This window comes from Myotis daubentonii, chromosome 13 (assembly GCF_963259705.1).
Source record: "Myotis daubentonii chromosome 13, mMyoDau2.1, whole genome shotgun sequence".
Taxonomy (NCBI): Eukaryota; Metazoa; Chordata; class Mammalia; order Chiroptera; family Vespertilionidae; genus Myotis; species Myotis daubentonii.
The window spans coordinates 62,089,397-62,116,241 of record NC_081852.1 but is presented as its reverse complement, the minus strand read 5'-3'; the positions used below and the strand labels follow the sequence as shown (position 1 = coordinate 62,116,241).

The following is a 26,845-nucleotide window of genomic DNA, read 5'->3' as shown; positions in this document are numbered from 1 at the left end:
GCCTCCTCACCGCTGAGCGCTGGGCCGCAGGGCTCCTGGCTTCCCGCTGACCGAGGTCCCGCCCGGCAGTGCCGTAGCCCGGGACTCTGTGCGATGCTGCCCGGGCCTTGTCCCGAGGGTCACACTGAGCCTCAGTCCTCCAACCACAGCAGGGAAACACGTCTCCATTCGACATCTCCCCCTTACCTCACAGGCTGCCGATGGTAGAACCCTGGGGAATTATGGGTAAACTTCTTTTCGTTAAAATGTTCATGTTGACACTATTGCAGACGTCCCCCAGTTGCCACCTTCACCCACCCTCCTCCCCCTCCCTTGGCCTCTGCAGACACCATGTGATCTCACTAATACGTGCAAACTTTCGCACTGGTTCCTGTAACATTTTTCTACAGTAAATCTCAACCGCCAAACGTCTTGGATAAAAGGCCCTTACACTGTGGCATCTGTGTTTTTTTTTAATCGATTTTAGAGGGGGGGGGGAGAGAGAGAGAGAGAGAGAGAGAAAGAGAGAGAGAGATTTGTGTTCCACTCATTACGCATTCATTGGTCGCTTCTCGTATGTGCCTTGACCAGGGATCGAACCTGCCACCTCGACATACTGGGACGACACTCCAATCAACTGAGCACCCGGGCAGGGCCTGGACTGTGACACCCGTAACTGGACATGTCCCGTGGAAGCCCCGTGTCCTTAGAGACATGGCGGGCTTGGTGCCAGACCTCCGCCACGAAGCCGGCGCTGCCACGAAGCGAGTCAGTATCTTCCCGTGAGTGGAGGCTTTTGCCTTCGATTTGTAAAGAACAACATCTGTGAAGCACAATGAGATGCGTGCCTGGCTCCACTTTTCCTCAGGGAAGGAGCCGGCAAACAGAAGGAGAGAGGGAGAGGGCGGCGGGCCGGCGGCTGATAAGGTAAAAGCCGCGGGGAACGCTGGCAGGGTGCTTCTCACCTTAACACCGAACAGGAGGGTGACTGTATCCCATCGGTCAGCGTCACGGTCATTCCCAGCAGGCCCTAGAGAGCATTCTCCCTTCGATACGAGGATGAATGCTATATGCCATCCTCCCATCATCTACCCCAAAGAATTGCAACGAGAGAGAGAGAGAGAGAGAGAGAAAGAGAGAGAGAGAGAGAGAGAGAGAAAGAGAGAGAGAAAATGTCCCTGTCCAACTGTAACTAATAGCAAAGCGAAGGTAAGACCGCGACAGGCGTTTTAACTGTGTTTTATAAAAAGCAAGTAAAGTGAAATTCCTGTGGAATGTAGGTGTGCTTCGGCCAAGGAAAATGATGTTTTACAGATTTCAGGGGTTCTCTTTTGAACAAATATAGAAACACAAACACACGTGCTCACGGAAGTCCGCGAGGAAAGGAGTTTGGGCATAAACTCTATCGAAGCATCAAGTACCTGCCACTGGACTGAAGGGCCTCATTCAATTTTTACTTTTATTTATTAAAAAATATATTTTTATTGATTTCACGGAGGAAGGGAAGTGGGGAGAGAGAGAGAAACATTAATGACGAGAGAGAATCATGGATCAGCTGCCTCCTGCTCGGCCCCGACTGGGGATGAGCCTGCAACCCGGGCCTGCGCCCTGACTTCATTCGAACCGCGACCTCCTGGTTCATGCGTCAATGCTCGACTACTGAGCCCCGCCGGCCGGGTGTGTGTTACAGATTTTAAATGCTTGCTGGATATCTTTTCAATGCATCTCATCCAGGTTCGATCTTCACACCTCCACCGCTGCTGCTCCCATCATCCTTTCCCTTTTATCCATCAATCCTCCCCCTCCCCTCCTGCTGGTCCCTTAGCCCCGCACTCCAACGGACCGTTACTCTATTCTGAATGCATCAGGTGGTTCTGACCCCACCCACACTCACAGGAATCGTCTTGAAAACCAAGCTTGGGCAGAGTGACACCAGCTTCCTGGCTACAGCGATGGGTCAGGGAGGGGCACGTGCTGAACCCAGGCCGGTGGGCAGCCCCCTCAAGACTCTGCTGCGAGACCCTGGGGCAGCGGACACCCTTCCCCTGAGGTTCCAAAGGTGAGAGTGGGGGTGCGGGATGCTCACAGCCTTCCTGACCGTCCCAGCGGGAGACCCAACCACGACACGGCGGGAGACAGGGCCCCAAGGTCACCCGAGCCCTTGGCGGCGGCCGTGCCCAAAGCAACTGGCACCCCGCTCACCAGGCACGCGGTGCAGAACCGTCTCCCCTCTCCTCTAAGCAGGCCGAGTGGTTTTCCACCCCCTAACACCCGAAGGAATTCTGCCTGCACAGAAACACGCACACACACACACACACACACACACTCCAAAGCCACCAGCCCTGTAGGCTGGGTCAGCTTCATTCCTCTCGAGTTTAATGAGTTTAATCACAAGAACCTGCTTTCTTCCGGCCGGCGTGGCATCGACCCAGGAGGTCAGGGTTTGATTCCCACTCAGGGCACAGGCCCGGGTTGTGGGCTCCATCCCCAGTAGGGGGTGTGCAGGAGTCAGCCAATGAATGATTCCCTCTCATCACTGATGTTTCTATCTCCTTCTCTTTCTCTTCCCTCTCTAAAATCAATAAAAAAAATATATATTTTTTTAAAAAAACCACTTTCAATAGGTTGGCTACACACTTAATTTAACATCAGTGACCATTGTAGAACCTAAATGAATGGGACCACCCACAGCCATGGACCGGTGACCAATTCTGGCAGCTCACCTCAATCCAGACCAATGCAGGAGAGAGCACGTGTGTTAAAGGTGGCCTGTCTGTCACACAGGAAGTCCTGGAAAGGACCGCCTCCCACAGGCCCAGCGGACACCTGGTGTCAGGGAGGTGAACTGCCCACTCACACGATGTTTTCCAGAAGCGAAGACGAAACCCAGGCCCCGACACCGTGTCTGAGTCTGCACACTCCTTGCACGTCTGCTCCCCGCCCCCCCCCCCCCCCACACACACACACCGTCGCTGTACCGCGCTCCTGGCGGGTCTGGGACACGGACATGTGTTGCCGCTCAGGGAACACGGAGCAGCACACGGAGCCCAGATTCCTCTTCCTTGTTGCTAAGCTCAGATTTTTTAACATTGGAGATAGTCTGGTCACCAGATGATCGGTTTTCTGAGCAAAAACATCCCTGGTGTCTGGGTGAATTCCAAGAATGCACACTAATATATACACTCATCCACATTTAAAAAGAAATCACACATCATAGTCTAAAAATCCCGGGACGGCTGTGGTCCAGCCTCCCCAGCAAGACCGCATGCGGCCGAGGCAACGCCTCTGCCCCACCCCCCGAAGCAGCATCGGCAACGACCTGAAACGCAGCAGCCGGGGCTAACCCAGACGCCGGGGTCTGGGCCTGGAGTCTCCGACTGTGTCGCTGGTGAGCTTTCTTTATCGGGGGAAGGTGGGACCAGGGTCCGTCTACAAGCTCGGACCACGGTCTGTAGCAACAGCCGCTGGGTTTCTTCCTCATCCTTTCTCGGAGAGCTCTCCAGGGACGCAGAAATGCTGACTCCGGAAGACTTTGAGGCCCTAAATCCAGAACAGCAGCAAGCCCTTCCACTGCACTCACTCGGGCCATCCTCCCGCCTGGTCCCAGGAGAGACACTGCTCCAATTTGGGGAACATCTTCAAACGCAAGCATTGAAGTACAAGGGCTGAGCCCCTTACCACTGGGCCAGGGAGTTAAATTAATCCTAACATCACAGGAAAGAGGAGAAACACAGCCTCCTGCTACCGGGACACGTGTATTCAGTCCAATGTGGACACACACACTACCTGCTGTCCCCAAACACATCTTTCTCGCCGGCCAGTGTGGCTCAGTGGTTGAGCATCAACCCATGAACCAGGAGGTCACCGATCGATTTCCTGGTCAGGGCACCTGCCCAGGTTGCAGGCTTGGTCCCCAGTAGGGGGCGTGCAGGAGGCAGCCGATTGATGATTCTCTCTTATTGATGTTTCTACCCCTCTCTCCCTCCCTCTTCCTCTCTCTGAAATCAATAAAAATATATTAAAAAACAAAACCAAACCAAAAAGACATCTTTGTCTCCTAAAGGATGTTTGTCTGTATCTGCTAGAACCCGTGCTAATGGTGATGAGATTGTCTGGCTAGTACCGACGGTTAAACGAGCACGGGGTGGGTGCTCCGAGTTCAGAGCGGGTTGCAGTGTGCGGCGTTCGTTTCTCCCAGAGGCTCGACATGTCTGCGAGACAGGGAGGAGGAAAGCGGGGCTCAGCACATGCACCGGGAGCCACTGCAGGTGGCATTTGTGATCTGGGACTAGAGGATGGGGAGGGCGGCCCCGGGAAAGCAGAGGGTTCCTGTGCCTCCTGGCGAGGCCGGTACTTTATGTGAAACCCCGTTAAAATGGTCACAGGGGGGACAATTCTCAGAGATGATCTCAGCGCACATCTGCGCCCTGTAAATATCCCCCCCGGTTTCAGATGCCTCCGTGGGGAGGGTTTCGTCTGGGCTCTAGCTGCTTCCGCTCCGGCGACCCTACCTCGGGGAGCAACTGGCCGCTAAAGTAGCATCTCTTTGGTGGCTCCTCACATGTTTGCAACACTTTACAGTTTATGTCGCTCCGGACTGTGGACTAGGAAGGATACGGCTGCTGCGAGTTACAGTTACCCAAACACTTCTCTTCTCCCATGTGCTCGCTCCGCTCATCTCCCATCAGCACCCCTCGGGAGTTAGAGGTCAAATTCCAGAACAGATTGTCCGATAAGATGACAACAATATGCCATAAACCCTCACACGTGTTAACAGGACACCACTCACAGGAAACAGAGTGGACAGCTCGCCTTCCAAGAAACATCCCAATGAGCTCTAATGCGCTCTGGTAGCGCATGTTTAATAGACTCAGGTGCTGCTCAGGGCACCGTCCTGTGGGCGGGATTGGGGGGCTACAGGTGCCATGTTTCCGGATGTGGGATGCATACGGCTCTGACGCGCGATCTCCATTGTTGACTGAGATAAAAGGTATCCTGGGGTGGGGGCAGGGGGGCTTGGAGAGGCTGCCATCGTTGCTCTTTATATTTTTTAATATATTTTTATTGATCTCAGAGAGGAAGGGAGAGGGAGAGATAGAAGCATCAATGATGAGAGAGAATCATTGATCAGCTGCCTCCTGCACCCCCCACACTGGGGATCGAGCCTGCAACCCGGGCCTGTACCCTGACCGGGAATCCAACTGTGACCTCCTGGTTCCTAGGTCGACGCTCGACCACTGAGCCACACCGGCCAGCAGACGTCAATGTTTTGACCGGTGAGAGCGCTTGGGCGGTCCTCTAGCGGACGGTCTTGCTGAGAGCGGCGCCTTAACCGTGCCCCAGCCGCTCCCTCCCTCTGCCGTGCTCCCCTCCCCGCCTGCTTGACGCCTGGTGTTACAGAGGTTTGCTCAGAGCTTGCTCCTTTGGCACAGTCTGATGGTCAGGGAGGCGACGGCGACACCCCCAACATCCCACGCCACGGGTCCCTGTCCTGCGGAGGACGCCGCCTCACCCGTCCCGACCGCCTGCTCCGCTCAGGACATCGGGTGGGAACCGGGAGACCACGCTCCACCCCGTGGACAGGCCACGGCGAAGACCGCTCCGGGCTGAGAGGATCCCGCAAAGCTAAACGACGCACTGGGCGCAGCGAAGTCCGCTGGCGAGGCCGGGCCATCCGTGTCCGACTGCTCCCCAGCCGGGAGCTCTCAGTTCCCCGGCAACGGCCGCTCCAGCAGCGCGAGCTGTCCATCACGGAAATCGGCCGGAGCATCCTTTGCTGCAGCCTCGGAGCGGTTGGGCCTGAGTAACTCCAGGAAACGCTTCCCCTCCAGGATCGAAAGCTCCCTCCCTGAGCGTGAACCGCCTCGCCCCTCGGCTGTGACCGGGACCCTCCGTCATGAGGGGCCTCTGGTCCGCCTGCTCGGAAGGTGGACCAGCGATCAAAACCCCCGAGGGCTTCGTGGGTCGGTCGGCCGCCCCTCCCTGGAACCGGGCCAGGCCCCCGGTGGTCCTGGCAGGAGCCCAGAGGACGCCTTCTTGGGCCAAAGAGAGAATTCCAGGTTTTGGAAGATGATCCTTGACTCGCGCCCCCGAGGCTGCAGGTGCTCTGCGCCCACACGCGGTGTCTGGGTCCGGAGTCTTCCCCGCCGCCTCCCACCCGCGGGGGTTTCACCCAAAGGCCCAGGTGACCAGGAAGGAGGTTTTCCTGCTCCTCCCCCTCTGATGGGAGCTCCGCGTTCAGAGTCTGAGGCCCAGAACCCCAAACCCGCGGCATCCGTGGAGCTGCGCTGATGAAACGAGGAAAGCAAGTAAAAATCCTTGTGCAATGGAAGAGACGGGGAGACGGATGCATTTCAGCGCGATGACTCTGAAAGGCTAAACTTCCGCTACCTAAGGACCCTGCTACGTACACGTGATCTTCAAAAAGATGAACTCAGGTTAGCGGGAATCGAGGTCACTGAGAAAAACCCCCAAAACCAGTCCCGTAGGTTTCTACAGGCAGAAAAGCAAACGTCCTAAATCTACGAGGCTGTCATTGGAAAAGGAAAGAGAAAACAGCCCGGCAGTGCCACAGGCCCCGGGTCACTGACTGCACATCCCAGGCCCCTGCACGAGGCAGAGAACAGGCCGGTGTGAAGCTCTGCCGCCCAGCCCTCCCCCCTGAAAATGCTCCCTGTGTGGGGCCATTGGCCTGTGAGCCTCTGAGGTCTCACATGGAACTAAGCTCTCGGGTGCAGGGTGGCCTCCGCCCTCGCTGTGCGTCCTGGGGGAACGCCTTAGCCCCCCTGAGCCAGTCCTCCTCTGGGATGGAGGAGGCTCGTGCGGATCCCTTGGGCTCTTGGACAGTGAGCCCTCCGCCCACGGGCTGGGCTGGGCGTCTCTCAGCCGTCCCTGTGTCCCGGCCGCCACAGACAGGGCGGGCGTGCGGCAGACTCACTGGCGTTCCTTCCGGGGCTCTGCCTGGAAGGCCGACCCATCGTTTGCCCACACCTTCCGCCTTCAGGCCCTCACCGCGTTTCCGGGCTGCTTTCTATCCACAGAGCAGACAGGCCTCCCGGCAGCGACTTCGGTTTCCGGGAGAGGCTGCTGGGTTCGTGCGCTTTCACACTGTGGAGCCTCAGAGGCGAGAAACAGGCGAACAAACAGCCTCCTGCCTCATGCGCTCTGCCCTGCACGTTGCCCCGCTGCCCTCGGAGCCTCAGCCTCCTCCACGCAGACTCCGATCTGGAGAAGCTAGACCTGCAAGAGGACAGTTTCCACCGCCCACCCGGGCCGAGGAAAGGCCTGGGGCAGCGACCCTCACGCCCACGCATCGCTCCCGCTCCCGGAGGCTCCGGGCGTGGCGCGGCCACGTCTCCCGCAGAGACCTCCTCCGGACACCCAGTGCCCTCCTGTGCCTCGTCCACCAGCTTCTGGCCTATGTGTCCCAGGTCCTGCCATCGAGAGGCGGCCGCCCGGGGGACGTATCTGGCCTCTGATCCGTGCAATTCCAAGGAGCCGGGGCACCTGAACCAGGAGCGCCTGCTTCCTTCTTTGTCTAATCGGACCCAGATCCGATTTCGGTTTCAAAGAAGCATTTCTCACACTTCGGCTTCTGCCTGCCTGTCACAGCCCCTGCCCTTTCCCTTCCACTGGGGGGATTGGCACTGAGCACATGAACTCTCACTGGGCACAGGTGTCATCCTTTCTCCGTGGACATCACGGCTGTCGGTCTTGGCCGTACAAACCCCACGCAAGGAAGGGAACAGGGCCCGGCCAGCGTGGCTCAGTGGTTAAGGGTCAACCTACCCGCGATTTCTCTCCTGTGTCCCCCCGCCCACCCTCTATTTCTCTCTCTCTCTCCTTCCCCATTCCTCAGTCCCCCTTTCTTTTTCCAGTTGTAAAAGGAACTTTCCTTCGGAGTCCGCGCACACACACACACACGCACACATGCACACACACGCACACACGCACATGCACACACACACACATGCACATGCACACACGCGTGCACACACACACACTCTCACCCTGTGGCTTGGGCGGAGCGCTGCCTGTTTTGTTCTGTTTTGTGGGCTCCCCACTCCTCTCCCATGAAGCGCAGGACTGGTGTGTGGCCTCCGCGTGGTCTCCAGCCCCGAGCACTCCTGCCGTGGGCTGTCACGGCCACTTGCCTCTCTGCGGCTCAGATCCGGGTCCAGAGGAAGGGCAAGCAGGGGGTCTGTCACCCCACCCCGCCCGTGATCTCCCCTGCGCCCAGCACTGCTCCCGACTCTTAGTTACTATTCACTAGCGCATCTTCAGTGAAACCAGAGCCACATTGCAATGAATACACATTAGCTACTTCCCTTCGCATAAATCCCTGATGTGAAATTGCTGAGTCAAAGGGTATAAATAGGTTTAATAGTTTTAATATTTATTGCCAAACTGCTCTACCAAAGGGTGCATAAATTTCCTCCCTTCCGCCCACTCTCCCGAAACCTCATCAACGCGGAATGTCTCTTTTGTCTTTGCCAAGCTGATAAATGCCACGGTCCCTCGAGTGAGGATGCAGTTGAGTATAAATCCATGTGTGTTCCCACACAGCCACGGGGGATTCGTGCTTTCTCGTGATTACCAAGCTAACGTTCATCTTAGTGTGAACGCCTTTTGTTTCTTGATTCATGAAGTTCACGCTGACAATTCTTTTCCCAGTGTATCATTTGCTCTTTGACCTTAATTTTTTTAAATATAATTTTATAGATTTCAGAGAGGAAGGGAGAGGGAGAGAGAGATAGAAACATCAATGATGAAAGAGAATCACACTGAGGATTGAGCCCGCAACCCGGGCATGTGCCCTGACCGGGAATCGAACCTGTGACCTCCTGGTTCATAGGTCAATGCTCAACCACTGAGCCACACCAGCTGGGCTGACCTTGATTTTTATATGTTAATGTCAGTGAACTTCAAATTTTTATTTAATTAAATATTACCCTCATCGCCTTTAGAGTTTTTTTTTTTCTTTACCTTTATGTTGAGGATATACATACAATCTATGGAATTTTGTCCTATGTAAATTGTGTTTTCAAAGGTTATAGGTTGAATTTTAGCAACTGAAAACATCGCATTAAGAAAATAAGACATCAGCCCTAGCCGGTTTGGCTCAGTAGGTAAAGTGTTGGCCCGTGGACTGAAGGGTCCCGGGTTTGATCCCGGTCAAGGGCACGCACTTCAGTTCCAGGCTTGATCCCTGGCCCTGGTCGGGGCGTGTGTGGGAGGCAACCAATCGATGTGTCTCTCTCACATCTCTCTCTCTCTCACTCTCTCTCTCTCTCTCTCACTCTCTGTCTCTCCCTCTCCCTTCCACTCTCTAAAAATCAGTGGAGAAGTATCCTCGGGTGAGGATTAACAAAAAAAGTAAGACAGACATCAATTTATAGGAAATTTCATTTCTTGGTAATGAAAGCGCGTGCTCTCCGGCTGGTGCGCCGCGCACGGTAAGTCTCCGTATCCCTGCACCCGGACAGCTTTAGTTTAAAACCGGTTTGTTCCATCCTCCGGAGGCCGAGGTTTGCTGGGGCAGGACAGTCCGCTCCCTCAGCTGAGGTTATGGAAACTTTGCTAGAAAGTTCTTCACTGGGTTTGCTTTTTTCTGTGTTGCAACATTTGGCCGCCTTCTCCCAGTGTTTTCATAACAGCGATGCCTTTTCAGGAACTTAAAAATCTCGTGGGAGGCAGGAAGTCAGAGGAGCAGAAATAGGGCGTTCGTGGGGAAAGCCTCCAGCGGATGGGTCCTTCCCTACACACAGATGTGCCTTAGTAACACCCACCTTCTAAGCAGAACTGCCCGTCCCGGCTTCGGCTCCGGCTCCGGCTCCCACCCACCAGCCTCCCCTTCTCCCTCCTCCCTCCTCGCCTGTGCAGGGAGCATGGACAGGAGGGAGAGCCAGGCTGTGGCTTGGTTTGGGTTCACGGCGACCGGAATGCCTGTGGGACAGAAGCCTATGGACAGTCTAGATTCTAGAAGTCCCGGGGCTGATCTGGAGACACAGGTCCGTGCCATGGGGAGGAATGGGGGAGGGTGGGAGTCCGCCTGAGGAGGAGGGAGGGTCAGGGAGGAGCCCCGGAGGGTGTAGGGAGGGTGGGGTCGCAGCAGATCAATAGATGGAAGGGACCCCAGGGTGTGGGAGCCTCGTCCAGGCCAAGGGACGTTGCCTGTGGAGAATCTAAAACAACACAGAACTGCCCACAGACACTCTGCTTTCTATTAGCATCTGCACTTCTAGTCAGTGTCATCCGCATAGTGCACCCTGGGCCCCCCCTCTGACCCACCACAATGCACCCTGGGCCCCCCCTCTGACCCACCACAGTGCACCCTGGGCCCCCCTCTGACCCACCACAGTGCACCCTGGGCCCCCCTCTGACCCACCACAGTGCACCCTGGGCCCCCCCTCTGACCCACCACAGTGCACCCTGGGCCCCCCTCTGACCCACCACAGTGCACCCTGGGCCCCCCTCTGACCCACCACAGTGCACCCTGGGCCTCCCCTCTGACCCACCACAGTGCACCCTGGGCCCCCCCTCTGACCCACCACAGTGCACCCTGGGCCCCCCCCTCTGACCCACCACAGTGCACCCTGGGCCCCCCCTCTGACCCACCACAGTGCACCCTGGGCCCCCCCTCTGACCCACCACAACACACCCTGGGCCCCCCTCTGACCCACCACAACGCACCCTGGGCCCCCCCTCTGACCCACCACAGTGCACCCTGGGCCCCCCCTCTGGCCCACCACAGTGCACCCTGGGCCCCCCTCTGACCCACCACAGTGCACCCTGGGCCCCCCTCTGACCCACCACAGTGCACCCTGGGCCCCCCTCTGACCCACCACAGTGCACCCTGGGCCCCCCTCTGACCCACCACAATACACCCTGGGCCCCCCCTCTGACCCACCACAGTGCACCCTGGGCCCCCCCTCTGACCCACCACAACGCACCCTGGGCCCCCCTCTGACCCACCACAGTGCACCCTGGGCCCCCCTCTGACCCACCACAACGCACCCTGGGCCCCCCTCTGACCCACCACAGTGCACCCTGGGCCCCCCCTCTGACCCACCACAACGCACCCTGGGCCCCCCCTCTGACCCACCACAACGCACCCTGGGCCCCCCTCTGACCCACCACAGTGCACCCTGGGCCCCCCCTCTGACCCACCACAATACACCCTGGGCCCCCCTCTGACCCACCACAGTGCACCCTGGGCCCCCCTCTGACCCACCACAACGCACCCTGGGCCCCCCCACAACGCCACGCCGCTCCCTGCCCACCACGGGCGCGTGCACTGGGTCGAGGCTCAGCCTCCCGTCTGTACGCACAATGGGGCTGCGACAGGAAGTGGCTCCTCCCGTCCCCTGTGGCCAGGGGAGTCGTGGAAAAGCAGATGGTTGAAGGCCAGCTAAACTGAGTCTGGACACTGCCTGGGACCCTCGTTCGCAGAGTGGCCTGGGGCCAGCTGTGCAACACGCGGAGGCTTCCTCCTCCGGGAAGGGGAGCGGGCGAGGTCACTCCCCGGTCCGAGCGGGCAGGCCCGGGACTGAGGTCAGCTCCGGCTCCCGCAAATCCTGTGACTGGCAGTCTTCCTGACTCGCTCTCTGGTGTCGTGGCAGTTGGTTCGTGACGTGAGTCGGTCCGCCTGCTCTGGTTTTTGCTCGCTAAGCGATGTTTCTGAAAAGTTTCATGCAAATCAGATGTTTACGATTCTGGTAACGTTTCCCCATGGTCCCCGAGTCGGCTCAGGCGCCTGCTCTTCATTGTGATTCATTTCCGATTGGCAGCCGCTCCGAACACGCTTCTCTTCAGCCTCTTTTCTCCCAGACTCTGCCACGGGGTCAAAATGAGCTTGGAAATCCCCTGACACGGGGAGGAACCCACTGACCTGCCTAATGAGACCCGACTTTCACCCCGAAGGCTCGCCTGCCAGCAGAGGGCTGCGCCAGTCACCATGGGGCCGCAGAACACTCGGACGGTGCGGAGTTTCCATCGACATCCCCCAGAGGCACTCCCGGTCGAGGCCAAGTGATGCCAAACTCAGCGCAGTGCAAGCAGCTCTGCCACCACCTCGTGTCTGGGACGGGGCCCACATTGACCTATTGACCTGGGCAAGTTCAAGCTCCGCCTCAGGATTGTCCGCTATAAGTAAACTCCTTTAAATTCTACAGGAGCCCGGCCGGTGTGGCTCAGGGGTTGAGCGTTAACCTATGAACCAGGAGGTCCCGGTTCGATTCCCGGTCAGGGCACAGGCCCACGTTGCAGGCTCCATCCCCACTTGGGGGGTGTGCAGGAGGGAGCGGATCCATGATTCTCTCTCATCATTGATGTTTCTCTCTTCCTCTCCCTTCCTCTCTGAAATCAATAAAAATGTTTTTTAAAAATCCAAGAAATAAAACGAAGCCTGCTTCCCGAGCCCCGCAGCCACCCAGCGACTGCGACGGGCTCTTTGAGCTTCGTAATTTCTGCAAACCACAGATCTGCGGCCAGAGGGCCTCTGGGGGTGAAGGCTGCACCCTGGGGGAGGCTGCGGGAGGCACCAGTGCTTGGGCGAGGCCTCCCTCCCCCGGGCTCCACTGCAGAGCCCGCACGCGATCGTGGTCCTGCAGGTCCCATCGCCCGTCACGGGAAGGACCAAAGGCCGCGATTCACGTGCTCTTCTCAGAACGAGGCCTCTGTGCCACATCCTCACCGGGGCCCTGGGCCTCGGAAAGCAACAAAACCAGCGACGCTCCCCACGCAGGCCTGGCACGGCGGAAAGGACTGCTTCTGTCCTTCACCCGGGCACGGCGCCCTGTGGCATCACTGGGCCCTCCCAGCCCCGGGCCTCGCCACCCCCCGGGCAGCCCATCATTGGCATGCTTCCCATGGATTCCCCTCCCCCACTGTATCTTCTGCTGGTCCCACTGTGGCCCCGGGTGGCCAATCAGAAGACATCCCTGCCCTCCCCTCACCACCGCCCCGACCCCAGGCGCATGGCCACGGACAGGCACTTCAGTAATTCTGACAAGTACTGGGTGTGCTTCCCGGGCCAGGCAGCGTGCTCCGTGTCACTCCCAGAACCGCCCACTGAGGACAATTACTGTCCCTAGTTTATCGTCGGAAACGGAGGCGCAGAACAGTTAGGCAACTGGCCTGGGGCCACACAGCTCGCTTCTCCTAAGCCGCACTTCCTCCAGGCGGACACGCTCCTGCCTCCCTTTCCTGTCATCTCCGAGCCCGGCTTTATCCCGGAACGGCTTTCCCCTCCTACAGCACAGCCGCACCAGGGCTAATCGTCAAAGGCAGACTGCTCCCCGAGGCCTCTGGACCCGCGGAGGGAACACGTGGGGGTGGGGTGAGGGTGGGGGTGGGGATGGGGGGAGGGCACTATGTTTAAATCCACCGGGGCCTCCAGGTCCGTAGAAGGGCCTTGGGAAGCCAGCGCCCACGGGCAGCCCTCACCCACCAGACCATCCGGATGCAGGAGCTCAGCATTCACGTGGCCGGACTCTGTTTCCTCTTCGCACACCCGCCTGGCGCTTTGTTATGCGCCTGGACGACGGCGCCACGGACGGGACTGCCAGGAGCCGGTCCATCCTTGCTGTTTCAAGGGACCTGGCATATATGGCAAACTGTTCTTAATATGTTTGCTCACCTTCTTGGCACTATGTGTTTTAACCAAGGTCACCTCTCTGAGAAAGGTTGTTTCCCCAGGTAGGGATTTCCCCCTGAAGTTAGGGAGGGAATAAAACCCCTTAACTAAGTGCCAGGCGGGTAATTAATCACTTTAACTACGAACAATCATGCTTAAGCTACATAATCTTTACTCCCTGGAATGGAGATAAGAAACGCCCTAACATTTGGAATAGAGATTGATAGGATTGGAATCAACTGGTATAAATACAGATGTAACAAGACAACAGGACACAGAACCTAGACACAGAACCTACACAGAACCTAGAGACAGAAGAACTTCGCTGGAGAGAACATGGCAAAAGACCCTGGACAGAACCTGGCTACAGAACCTGGCGACCGAACCTGGCTGGAGAACTTAGCGAGAGAACATGGACACAGAACCTGGCTGGAGATCCTGAACAGAACTTGGCTGGAGATCCTGGCTAGAGATCCTGGCTAGGCTGCTGATCAACTGAACGCTGTCTCTGTGTCATTCCTTCTTCGCCGACTCTGTCTACACCTTTGGGAACCCCTGGACCGGCTGGGGCTGGACCCCAGCACGTGACTGGTCACCACTGCAGCGCGCATCACACACCGGGTCCAGCTGCACGTTTCCCCAACGTCCTGGGTCTCGGGGGCACTCGGCTCAGCGCAGGGACACATGCCGGTGGGTGGACTGCCGATAAACGGGCAGAGAACTGGAAAGGGAGGGAGGAATGAGCAAAATGCTGGTGTGTGGCTGATGCCACCTTCCACCAGGGCAGGTGCTGGCGTCCGATGGCCGCAGAGAGCTGGAAGCCGCGCACTCGTCTCGGGGCTCTTCAGAGCCCTTGGGAGGCGTACCCCCACCCCAGGCATCATCCCAGAATCTATCCACAGGGACTCCAGGAGCCAGGAAACCCACAAACCTCCCTCAAAGCTGAGACGCGCTGGGGCCCACCTTTACGTAAATAAGCCGGCACCTAGGAGATAAGCGTGGAGAATGAACGGCGCTCTCCAGGATAAGCCAGGCATCTGTTCCACGTTCACTGGGAGGCCGTGTGTGGACGTGCGGTGAGGCAGGCAGGCCATCGGACGGCCAATAATGAGGACTCTTAGAAAGGGGATCTGCTGACCTGGCCTTGCTTGTCTTGTATCTTCTGTTCTTCTCCAATGTTTACAAAGAATGTTTAATCCGTCCAGACTCTTCCATTTAAACAGCATTTTTCTGATACTTGGGGGGCAGGGGGCGGGGGGCGGCGGGGCAGGCAGAGGGGAGAGACTAAAAACAATGAACTCCAGTCGGGGGGAAAGCTTGGAACTTTGAAGTCATCGTTAATTTTCTTTTTTCTTTCCTAGCTGAAATTTTCATTGAGGTCACTGTGGAATCCTATAGAGATCCTCTGTGCATCTTGCCCGTTTCTCCCCAAATAGTAACATTTTCTAACACTCGAGAATACTAACACCACAGGGGGGATATTGACATGGAGATAATCTACTGATCTTATCCCGCTTCCTCATTTTATTTTATTTTATTTTAATGTTTTCATTATTTTCAGAGAGAGGAAGGGAGAGGGAGATCAGCTGCCTCCTGCACGCCCCCTACTGGGGATGAAGCCCGCAACCAGGACAAGTGCCCTGACCTCTTGGTTCAAGGATCAACGCTCAACCATTGAGCCATACTAGTCAGGCCCGCTTCCCCATGTTAAATGTACTGATGAATGTGTGTGCATCATTAGCTTTTTATTTGGAATAGCTTATACTATTGATCAGCTACCAATTGATAATCGCTAATATACACCCGCTGACCTCCTTTCAGCCATGCGGCAGGCCTGTGCCAGGACTTACCCCATGACGCAAATAGTTCCTTTAGATGCCTGCCTCCTTCCTCTGGTGATAGGAACTCGGTCGCCCCCACCGCCCCGCCGCGGGTGCTGGGAGGTGGGAGGGGACCTAATGGACCACAGATCCTCTCGCTCTGGCCTATGACTCTGCGGATGGTGCATGGGCAGCCCTCACCTGACCCTGACCAGTCGCGTGGCCTGGCCTGTCCTGCCCAAGAGCCGATGCTCAGTGCTTTCCTCTAGTTCTGTCGGCTACTCCTCTCCTTCCCAGAGGCCCCCTTTCTGCTAAGTCAGCGGCGTCTGCAGCTGTGGCCTGCCATCAAACCTGTCAATCAAGTGGGTGTGCGATCCTGATTGTCTCTTGGGTTGAGGAGGCGGGCCTACGGAGGTGCGGGAGCTGCCCAGGCCACGTGGCTACCACGTGGCAGACAAGGACAGAGTACCCTGCCTGAGTGCACAGCCCACCTTTAGCGCTGAGCTACCCGCCTGTAGCAGCTGCACAGAGGAGGGGAGTTTGCGGGTCCACCGTCCCCTCCTTGGGACAAAGCTGGGTGAGAAGCTCATCGATGCTCGCAAGCCTCCAATGGACGCTGTGGGGATTTTCTCAGGGGCGGCATGCCTGCCGGGGACCGTTCATGTTTCTGGTGCCGTCAGAGAATTACTGCCCCGAAGGGCATCTGCACTCACTGGTTAAAAGGGTCCTTTCACACCTGCCCTCCCTGAACCTGGCCCCCCAGGGCTCGGCACAGGAAAGGCTGTTCTATCCTCCTGCCAGTTATTGCAAAATTGAAAAAAGAAGGAGAGTGAGGGAGAGAGAGAGAACAAGGGGGGGATGCACACATTGCACGTCTGAGTCAGCACGGCGCATTTCTGCAGCATGACCTCGCCGTTCACAACTGGTCTGCATCACCGTCTCGTCCGCTCGCCTGTGTCGTCCGACCCGATGACTCACGGGCGGACTCGCTCCGTCGGCGAGATTTATGCCCTTCTCGCGCTTCCTCACTCTCCCTCCGGGAAGCTGCTCTGCGAATGAGCTCAGCCCACAGAGGCAGGGCCGCTAAGCAGCCGATGCCACGTGTGGAGGGAGCCAGCGGGTGGCCGGTGCACGAAAGAACCTTCTGGAAGATGCTGCAGAGCCTGCCCACTGCTGTGCGGCAGAGCCCGGAAACCACGTGGCGACTCTCGCCCCCAAGGAAACTCGGGTCCTCTCATCGCTCTTGGACTCAGTTTCCATTAGAACATCCTGGGGGCAGGACGGGAGGGGGTGTTCTCTTCACACACCACCCAAGTGGTCCTGGGGGGGGGCCCAGGGGCCCAGGGCGCTGTGGGGTGCTGGGGCCCGCCATGTTGCTCACGGGGTCCTGCGCGAGTAGGTCCTCCCCGTTCCCGTTGGCAGAGCACTCCCCCACCCGTGTCAGCAGCCGCCCACCCCGGGCCCCGGTGCCCTCACCCACCTCTGCACCTGCCCGAGCCCACAGCCCGCTCCACACCGCTTCTTCCCCAACACCTGCTACCAGCAGCCACCGACCCAGGCGAGTGCAGAACACAACACCCAACAGTCCGTGCTCAGACAGACCCGGGAGGGATGGTGTCGGACAACGGTGCTCTCGGCCAAGGGGCGGGGGGCTCGCCCAGGCTGCTCATGGCACCGCCCGCAGCATCCCGGCAGCACCCACACGCCGCGGCCCGGGACCCACACGCTCCGTTTGGACAAGGCGGCGTCCTCGCGGTGCAGAGGGGGCAGGCGCGGCCCTGGTCGCAGCAAAGCCATTCCTACTGGTCCGAGCGAATCAACTGGAAAGAGCCAACTGTCTCCTTAGAACAAGGAAGGTGAGAGCCTGTGACCTTCGCCCGCTCCCTCTCGCGCAGAGAAGTGGGCGCGGACTGCTAGGCTGTATTTCTAAAACACATTTTATCGGCTCTTTCAATACAGCTCTAGGCTCAACAATGAAAGGGAAATACGGGAGAAGGCGGCCTGCCGCAGCAACCGCGGGAGAATCGATTCGATGGCTTTTACCCACCGCGGCGGCCATGGCGGCGGAACATGCGTGTCCTGGTTTTACGGCCGTGAGAACGAGGGGAAGACGAAGCTGTAAACGCGGAGGCAGCAGCTTCCGGGGCGCGGGGAGGACTCGGCCAGCAGCGCGCTCGTGCCCAGAGGCCTGGGTTTCAGGACAGGGAAGGGGCCTCCTGAGGGCCTGCCTGGGACAGCGGGGCAGGGAGGCACCCGCTGTGCTGGACACGGCGGTTCCCAGGAGACGGCCTCCCCATGCCTACAAGGAGAAGAGAGCAAGAGCATCTGACCACCCATCTACACGCGCACACACACACACACACACACACGCACGCACGCACATATATATGCACACACGCACACACACATGCACACACTCACACACATGCACGCACACTCTCACACACATACACACGCGCACACATATGCACACACACACGACATGGAGAGAGGCAGCTGTCTAGCTACAACATTAACCTGTTAACTCAGTTACATATTTAAAAAGTACTGTTACGGGACATCCCACTTGGGGGTTCAGTTCAGAGCAGCCCTTTCTGTCCATGAGTCCCTCCTTCGGCCTGTCACAGAAACAGACCATCCGTGGATGGCACCAGGCAACATGTAATCATGTAGTATCTACATTAATAAAGAGAAAGATGCAAATTGACCATACATGCCTTCACGACGCCCACCAGCCAATCAGGAGTGGGTATGCAAATTAACCCAACAAAGATGGCGGGTTAATTTGTATACACAGGCACCGAGTGGCCGGGGGCGGGGCAGGATGCTTGCATTGTTGCCATGGCGACGACACAGGCGTTCCACACCGCCCCAGCCGCTCCAGGCCTCTGGGCAGCGTGGGAAGGTGGAAAGGCGGCTCCGGCCTGAGCGAAGGCAGTGCCGGCATCCAGGGGAAGGAAGGCCCATTCTTGCACAAATCTTCGTGCATTGGGCCTCTAGTGTAATATATATGTAATTGTATACTTATGTAGATGGACACACACATGCACACACCTATCAGTGGCTTCAAGCAGTTACGATTATACTTAATAAAAGGCAAAAGTTATTCATTCCTTTGGAGAAGGAGGCAGGGCACAGATGGGAAGAGGGAGAACAGTGCATTATTTGAGTTTCCCGTCACATTAATCAGGGACCTTCATTTACCAACGCCCCAGCCTGAGTGTTTGTTATAAATCAATGCGAACCAACCTGCCATTTACTGCGGGTTTGAGAAGTGGTGGATCTAAGCTTTGCAAAGCAGGAACCCTGTGTTATTCACTGACTATCTGATCTCCCCGCCTCCCCCGCCCCCAGCCCCCACATCTCTAAAACATAGTTTGTTGAAGGGATGGATTAATGGAGAAACGTGAATGAATGAACAGGATCTGTGATATAGATAGTATTTCGTACCAAAATGGCAAAACATATCTCTGATTCAAAGCCCTTTCCTCCATTAATAAACCTGAGACTATTTAATACCCAACATACACATGTTGGACTGATTTAGCATTCAAATCTAAACCTTCCAGGACCCCTAATTTCCGTGTCTAAATCAAAACCGACAGCTCCTTCTCGGGCGCAGGCGGCGCTGCCCCCTGCAGAAGTGTCTGGGACGTCGCTGAAGTACCGCCTGCACCGGCAGACTTCCCTGAGCATGCGCATCGGCTACTGGTTCAACGTAACCAAATGAACCGTTCATGAGCAATGTTTATGCCGTATTCTGTATCACATGACACATTAGGGTATGTAGGTTTATTCACATCAATATAGAAATTTAATTACAGAAACATCCTGAGAAAGCCCACTCTATATAATGTTTGTGTTTGCTTTCACTATCTCTACTTATAGGAATCCCATGCCAGTGATTATAGAAAAAAGATATCGGCCCTGGCCGGGTAGCTCGTCCCCATACGCCAAGGTTATGGGTTTGATCCCCAGTGAGGGCACATACAAGAATCAACTAATGAATACACAAATAAGTGGAACAGCAGATCAATGTTTCTCTCTTTCATTCTCTCTCTCCTCTCTCTCTCTTTCTTTTCTCTCTTTTTCTCTCTCTTTCTTTTCTCTCTCTCTCTTTTTTTCTCTCTCTCCCTTCCTCTCTCTCTCTCTCTCAAATCAATCAATAAAATTTTTTTAAATGTCAATTCATCAAAATATTTTGCCACTTCTTGTCTTTGGCGGCAAAAGGTGGTCATTTTCATGACCTTCACATTGCAATGAGAGACGTGGAGACCAGAGCGGCTGATTGTTTCGCCTGAAGTCACAAAGCTCACTAACCCCAGAGAGTCCACGTCTCCCTCTTGATTCAGTGCGTCTGCCTGACCCCTCACGGACTCTTCTTCGTCCTTAAAAGCAAAACAAAACCTAAAGCAATGACAGGCACACATCGCCCTTCCCCCAATGGTCATCGTCACCATCTCTGTCAACGTGGACTAGAACTGCTGCTCTGAAAACAGAGCGACATACCAAAGGCTGGTACGTGTGAGATGAAGGTATTCTATACATTTGGAGTAAATTAATTCATTCATTCTTGTGGGGTTTTTTGTTTTTTAGCAAAGTGAATCTTTTCTGGAATATGATAGGGCCTAACCAATCAATTAACTAATTAATAATATACTGCCGTCTACAATAGTGATTCTATTTAGGTTCCTACGTGCAAAAATTACTTTGGAAACCACATCAGTTCTGAATCAGTAATTTTCTAAACAAAAAGAGATTTGGGTAACGTCTATACAGGAAATTGACAGTAAAATGTAAAATCAGACTTTTGGATGAAAAGGTGTTTATAGAACATAACAATGCTTACAAGTCATAAGCATCATCCTACTTGGTAAGATAATAAATTCAACCCAAAATCTGAATGTGTTTTAAATATTTATTAAATTGTATGAATAATTCTTTTAGTAAGTTTTTAACATCATTACATATTTTCTCATTTAACCCACCTCCTACCATTCTGTATATTTTGTTAATATAAAAGTAAAATGCCACCAGGACTTTACTGAGCATTTTAATAATTCTTCGCTCTGTGAAAACCGCACATAAAAACCGTGCCCCACCCCCCGGGAACCCCAATGGCACCGAGGTTCTCACGTGGGTGCTGCTCGGCGTTAACAGGGGGAGCCTCGGATGTTCAGAGAAAACCAAGAAATTGACCCACATCACCTAGGCCCGTCGGAACGGAAGGCCTGGGCTTAGGAGGGTGGGAAAGATACTCTCTACATAAATAAATCATGTCCCGAAATATTTCTCCTGCTGTGGGGGTCAGTCTTGTCTCATCTTCTATCTGCCACGTGTTTTTAATCAGGAAGAAAGTCATAAAAAATAAAAAGAAACGCTTGTTCTGCACTTAGGATAAGCCCACCCCATCCCACAGGGCAACCCGCCGGCTCACTGAGAGCAAAGTGACTATTTCAGACCCGTTTTGTTTTTTAAAATAGACTTTTATTGATTTTAGAGAGGAAGGAAGAGGGAGAGAGAGAGAAGAAGCATCAATGATGAGAGAATCATGGATTGGCTGCCTCCTGCACGCCCCACACTGGGGATCAAGCCCACAACCTGGGCACGTGCCCCGACCTGGAATCAAACCATGACCTCCTGGTTCATAGGTCTACGCTCAACCACTGAGCCACGCCAGCTGGGCTCATACCAATCCTAGAACCGTGTCCTCTTCCTACTTTTCTGGGTGCCTGAGCAGGTGCGGCCGGCATCTAGCTCTCTGTGGGCCGTGGGTCCTGGTCTGAGCCCGCTTGTTGCTGAAACAGTGGCTTGGATTTGCTGTTGCCACTAACATGAGAGCAGCCCTCAAAGGGACGGGCGGAGCCTGGACTCCAGCCCAACATTACAAACACGGACACGGGGGTCACAGAGCTCCCGCGAGATGCAGGAGGAGGCACAGCGCCCCCAGCCGTGGGACCCTGCCAGCCGTCCAGCCCTGGAGTCCGCTCAGGCTGCGGGTCTCACTGCTGGCGGGCGGAGCACCGGGTCAGGGCCAGGCGATGGAGTCAGACTTCCCGGCAGCTGCCTTCCCTCCGTGACAGTGAGGGATGGGGGGGTGCGATGTGTCGCCATCACCTTTCATCACCCTCAACTGGAGACACGGCCTCGGAGCCGCGGCCTGGCGATAAAACATCGATGATAAGGCATCGATAAAGCATCCTGACGGAGGAGGAGGCGGCGGACGGCGCACCTGTCGGCCGGGCCCGGGACCGCGAGTTACGGCGGTTCCACAGCGGCCCTGAAGCTCCACGCAGACAAACGCTTCTCCCGGGAAGCCCCGCGCTCTTTAAACTCCATCACGGCTCCGCGCACACAGCCTCTGCGCACGATAAGGTGCTGGAAGGCAGAGAAGCTGGGTCCCCGGAACAGCGACTGCCGCCAGCTCAGCTTCGTGCAGAGCCGGGGGGGGGGGGGGGGGGGGGGGGGGAGGTCCCTGCCAGGGGCCGAGACCACGTTTACTTCAGAGGTGATTCTGAGCAGGTTCTCATGGAAGCGGAGCTCTGGGTGCTGGAAGCCCTGCCGCTCAGTGGGCAGCTCCGCGGCCTCGGGAAGATGCCGAGGCCGCCCTGGGCCCCGCGGGTCCCGTTCGTGAGCCAGGCCTGCGTCCGCGCTCTGCTTCTAACGGGTTTTCCGTTTTCGCAGCAGCTTTGGCCCTTCGGTGCAGAAAGTTCTCCTAATGTCAATAGTAGGGTTTTCTGGTTGTGAAACGTGAAGATAACCGAGAAAGCAAGTGTCACCCTGGCTGGTGAGCTCAGTGGTTAGAGTGTCAGCCTGCAGACCTCAGGGTTGGGGGATCGATCCCCAGCCCAGTTCGGGCACGTGTGGGAGGCAGCCAATCGACGTGTCTCTCTCACATCCATCTCTCTCTCTCTCTCTCTCTCTCTCTCTCTCTCTCTCTCTCCCTCTCCCTCCATCCCCTCCACTCTCTCTAAAAATCAATGGAGAAAATATCCTCCGTGAGGATTTAAAAAAAAAAAAAAAGACAGCAAATGTCTCCCATAATCTTACCACTCAGAGATAGATGCTCCGCGTATAATTAAAAAACAAGACCCGGATGCCACGTGAACTATTGTGTCACACGCTGTTTCTAATCATAAAGATCTCCACCATCACTCCTTGCTGTGCTGCACTCTACTTCATAGCTGACCCACAAGACAGGAACCAATCTCCTACTGATGTCCTTTTGGGGAGAACATTCTGCAGTGAGCATCCCTGCACATGGGACTGCCTCCCAGCCGGCGGACACCCACCAGGGTACCACCGGCCCGCAGACCCCTCAGGGGTCAGGCTCTCGTCTGTGCTGCTTGTTAAATACAAAAGGACTCTCACACCCTCAGCTTTGGGTGCCTGGAGCTTCATCTGGATAAATTCTCTAATTGGATGCATTTGCAAAGGACTATGCTATTAAGAACTCTATTTGAGACGAGATAACTGGTTACCTTCTGTGCCTGACAGCATTAAGAGCTAGTAGCAAATGAGCATTTCACTCTATTTCAAAAACTGTCGATTTTTTTTTTTTTGGTGTTCATTGTCTCAAAGGTGAGGTCCATAGAAAACAGACGTGTGTGTGACCTCTTTCCAAAATATTCTTAGGCTGAGGTATTGGGGGTGACACATTACTAAAACAGTAGCACTGGCCCGGCCGGCGTGGCTCAGTGGTTGAGCGTTAACCTATGAACCAGGAGGTTCGATTCCCGGTTAGGACACGTGCCCAGGTTGTAGACTTGATCCCCAGTGTGTGGTGTGCGGGAAGGCAGCCGATCAATGATTCTCTCTCATCATTGATGTTTCTCTCTCTCTCTCTTCCTCTCCCTTCCTCTCTGAGATCAAGAAAAATATTTAAAACAACAACAAACCTACTGGCATGCTCTAAGGATGAAACGTTATTTCTCAGGATGGGATCTCTGCAGTTGGAATGAGCAGTGTAACTGAAGTAGAGCTCCGGCTGTTACGGGAACACACTAACACCCTCCGCAGGTTTCTCCGACAGGTAGGTTGACAGTGAGGTTGGGAGGAGAGAAATAAAGCGAGAGGAGAGTTTGGTGCTTCCGGCTTTTCTGCTTTAGAGTTAATTTTGTTGACGGCGCAGAACCGGAAGCGGGCACAGAGGCACCTTGGGAAGTGCCTTTTATACAAACTGGCCACCGACAAGTAGTCACCGTGCATGCGACTGTCGCCTCAACAAAAGGCAAATCGTTTTCAGAGAGAACCACAACCAGGCGTTAAGCCACTTTCCGACTCACAGAGCCAGGTGGGCTGCACGGGCTGCTCATGTGAGAAGGCGTGCCTGTTGCAGAGCTCAGAGGAGTGCGCTCTCCCATGGCACACAGACGACGTAATCGGCGGAGGAGACTCGCGGAGCAAACCTTACTGAGGAAGGGTCTACATGGACGCCCACCACAGTGTTAACCGGGGCTGTGTGTGGTCGTGGGCGTCTTTGGGGGGCTGTTTACTTTTCCTTACAGCACTGGACATTTACTCCTTTTGTAGTAAAAACAAAGAAGTTAAGGTTTTAGTAAGTCTATTTCCATTCCTCTACCTGCAGTCGTGGGATGACCCAAAGGTCCAGATCGGTCCCACTCATGCTACTTACCCTGTTCGTCCAACAGCCTGACAATAGAGAGATACTCCCACACCCACGGAGACACTCCCACACCCACGGAGACACTCCTATGTCCCCGGAAAAACCTCCCCCACACACAGAGACACTCCCACACCCACGGAGATACTCCCACACCCATGGAGACACTCCCACACCCACGGAGACGCTCCCACACCCACGGAGACACTCCCACACCCACGGAGACGCTCCCACACCCACGGAGACACTCCCACACCCACGGAGACACTCCCACACCCACGGAGACGCTCCCACACCCACGGAGACACTCCCACGTCCATGGAGGCCCCTCCCACATCCCTGGCTGCTCCTCAAACCCCATCAAGGACACGTACCACTAAGGGGGCCTTATTTTCTGTCCATCTTCTGGGGAACACCTCGTTTTGTCCACTGAGATATTTTTAAACTGTATACAAACAGCAGCGTACAAAAGCCAAAATATCCCACAACACGCTTACATGGACACAGAGAGCCGGCAAGTGTTTACTGAGCTAAGGGAGACGTATCAAAAGCAGCGTACAGGCTCCCGCGCGGCTTCCTGGCTGTCCAAGAGCTGTGCCCGGAGCTCTATTTTAAGACGGAGTCACAAGGAAAACGCTGAAAACACACTGTTTACTGCTCACAGAAGCACAATGGGGAGCTGGAAACACGCCAGGAACAGGAGGGCAGGGAAACTGTCGTTTCAGCAAAAAAACAAAACAAAACAATAGAAACCCCAGCAAGTCACTGGTGGGTGTGGCCTAGGCAGCAGGCGTGTGGGAGAGAGGATGGCTCCGGGCGTGGGAAGGGATCTGTAGCTGTGAGTACAGATGCTCAGCGGGAGAGCGCCCTCTCTTCTGATCCCATCACAGGGAGCAGCGAGGGCCCCCGGACGGCAGGCGCCCCTGGGGACACCACACAGGGCGAAGGGCTTCAAGAACATCCCGGCTTCTCCTGATGCCGTGAGGCGACAGCTTTCAACGGGAAGGCGGATGTAATGTGTCACCGTAGCCATGTGCTCCGGAGAACACTGTAATGCCATTTTCTGGAAATTTACATAATTTTATTTAAAAAGGGATCTTATTTTTAACTAAAACGATAAAATAAACACACCACTGGAGACAAACTCAGAAAGATGAACTGAACCCTGGGTATTTCTCAAGGAAAGACGCACTTCTGTCCATCGGAAGCAGTCTCCTTCTGTCACCCAGCAATTGCCCAAAGCCGGCAGCGGCGGACACTGGCACGGGCCGAGCAGGCGATGCCCGGTGCTGCCCCTCGGACACCAGGCTCTTAAAGCAGGGCTCCGTGCCAGACCCGCGGAGTGAGACAGTCCTGCAGAGCGACACGCTTTCTATCTCCCATTGGAGCTCTGTTTGAAGTTACTTCCAGCCTCGAATTCAAATGCGGACCATGAAGCCACGCCTAGCCTGTTCCTCTAAGCGCCAATACAAGCCACGCGGTAGCTGCCACTCCCATGCCTAACGGCCCTGCCATGCGATAAGCAAGAATGAGCGCGACTCACTCGTTTCGTTCCAGATTCACGATCAGCTCCTCGCTCTCCAGTTGTATTCGAAAAGTCAGCGCCTCTGGGTGATTCTGCAAGACACACAGGGAGAGTCCGCTGAAAACATCCCTCGTTGGCTTGCCAATATCGGAGTCTGCTCCCCAGGCAGCGGCAGCGGCAGCGGAGCGGGGGAAACAAGGCTCTTCTGAGACGATTCCAAGGACCCGGCCCCCAGGACAATCGGGGTGGAAAACTCACCACCGTGCAAGGCACTGACCGGCTGTGGTTCTGACCTTCCCACTCCCTTCCCCTTCCTGACTCTCCACTCCTTCCCACAACCAGCGCCTTCCTCGGTTTCCCTTCTCCACAAAGGGCGCCTTTCTTTCCCCAAATGCTCGGGTCCAAAAGGAGAGGTCCTCCCGGAGCACCAGCTCCGTCTTCCCCATCCAAACACACCGCTCACTGTCCGGGTCCCGGGTCCCCCCCCTCCAGCTCGGACCCCAATCACCTCTCACCTGCATGACTGCAAATCCCTGCCGACCCGGGTCCGCCCAGACCTGCCTTGGCTCCCTTCCCACTCACTCTCCACCGGGAGCCCGGGGTGCCTTTAAAAGCACAACCGCGCACTCGCCGGGTAGCTCATTGGTGAGAGCACCATCCCCAACGCACTAAGTTTTCAGGCCCAATCCCCGGTCAGGGCACATGCAAGAACCAACCGCTGAACGCATAACTCAGGGGAACAACAAATTGATGTTTCTCTCTATCAAATCAACAAAAAGATAAAATAAAAACACAACCTGATCAGCCCGCCCTTGCATATAAGGCGCCTGCACTCGCATCCCAACCACACCAACAGTGAGATGTCAGCTCGGTCACGTGGCCTCCAGAGAACCCCCCCAAACCCCCCCCCCCGGCCTGGCCTCGCCCCTCCACACCCGCACTCCGCACCTCCTCCCAGCCACCCCAGCCTCTCCAGCTCCTCCCACCCACTGAGCCCCTCTGCAGCTCTGAGTCCTTGCCCACACCGCCCCCTCTACCTGGATGCCCTCCTCCCACCCCTTCCGCTGGAATCCACTAAATGTCAGTCATTCAAAGAAGCCTTGCTTCCCCCCACCACCACCCCTCCCGTCTAATCACAGCCCCTACCCCACCCCCAGGCGTTCTCCCTTCCAGGCTCCTGTCCTTGCCTCCTTGTAAGAAGGAGCTGCCTTCCTGCTTGTGGACGTCAGTGTGTCATCTGTGGGTCCCCTTGTTTATTATGT

The 26,845-nt window shown here is 55.9% G+C and overlaps 1 protein-coding gene across 2 annotated transcripts in view; it reads right to left on the bottom strand.

Annotated features, from left to right (window-relative positions):
- Positions 1–26,845, bottom strand: part of ADAM12 (ADAM metallopeptidase domain 12) — a 154,555-nt gene that overhangs the window by 81,352 nt on the left and 46,358 nt on the right. For both annotated transcript variants that reach the window (XM_059661733.1, XM_059661732.1), the window contains exon 3: positions 25,602–25,675. In XM_059661733.1, coding sequence (XP_059517716.1) covers positions 25,602–25,675 — 74 coding nt within the window. The remainder of the gene's footprint in view (positions 1–25,601; positions 25,676–26,845) is intronic.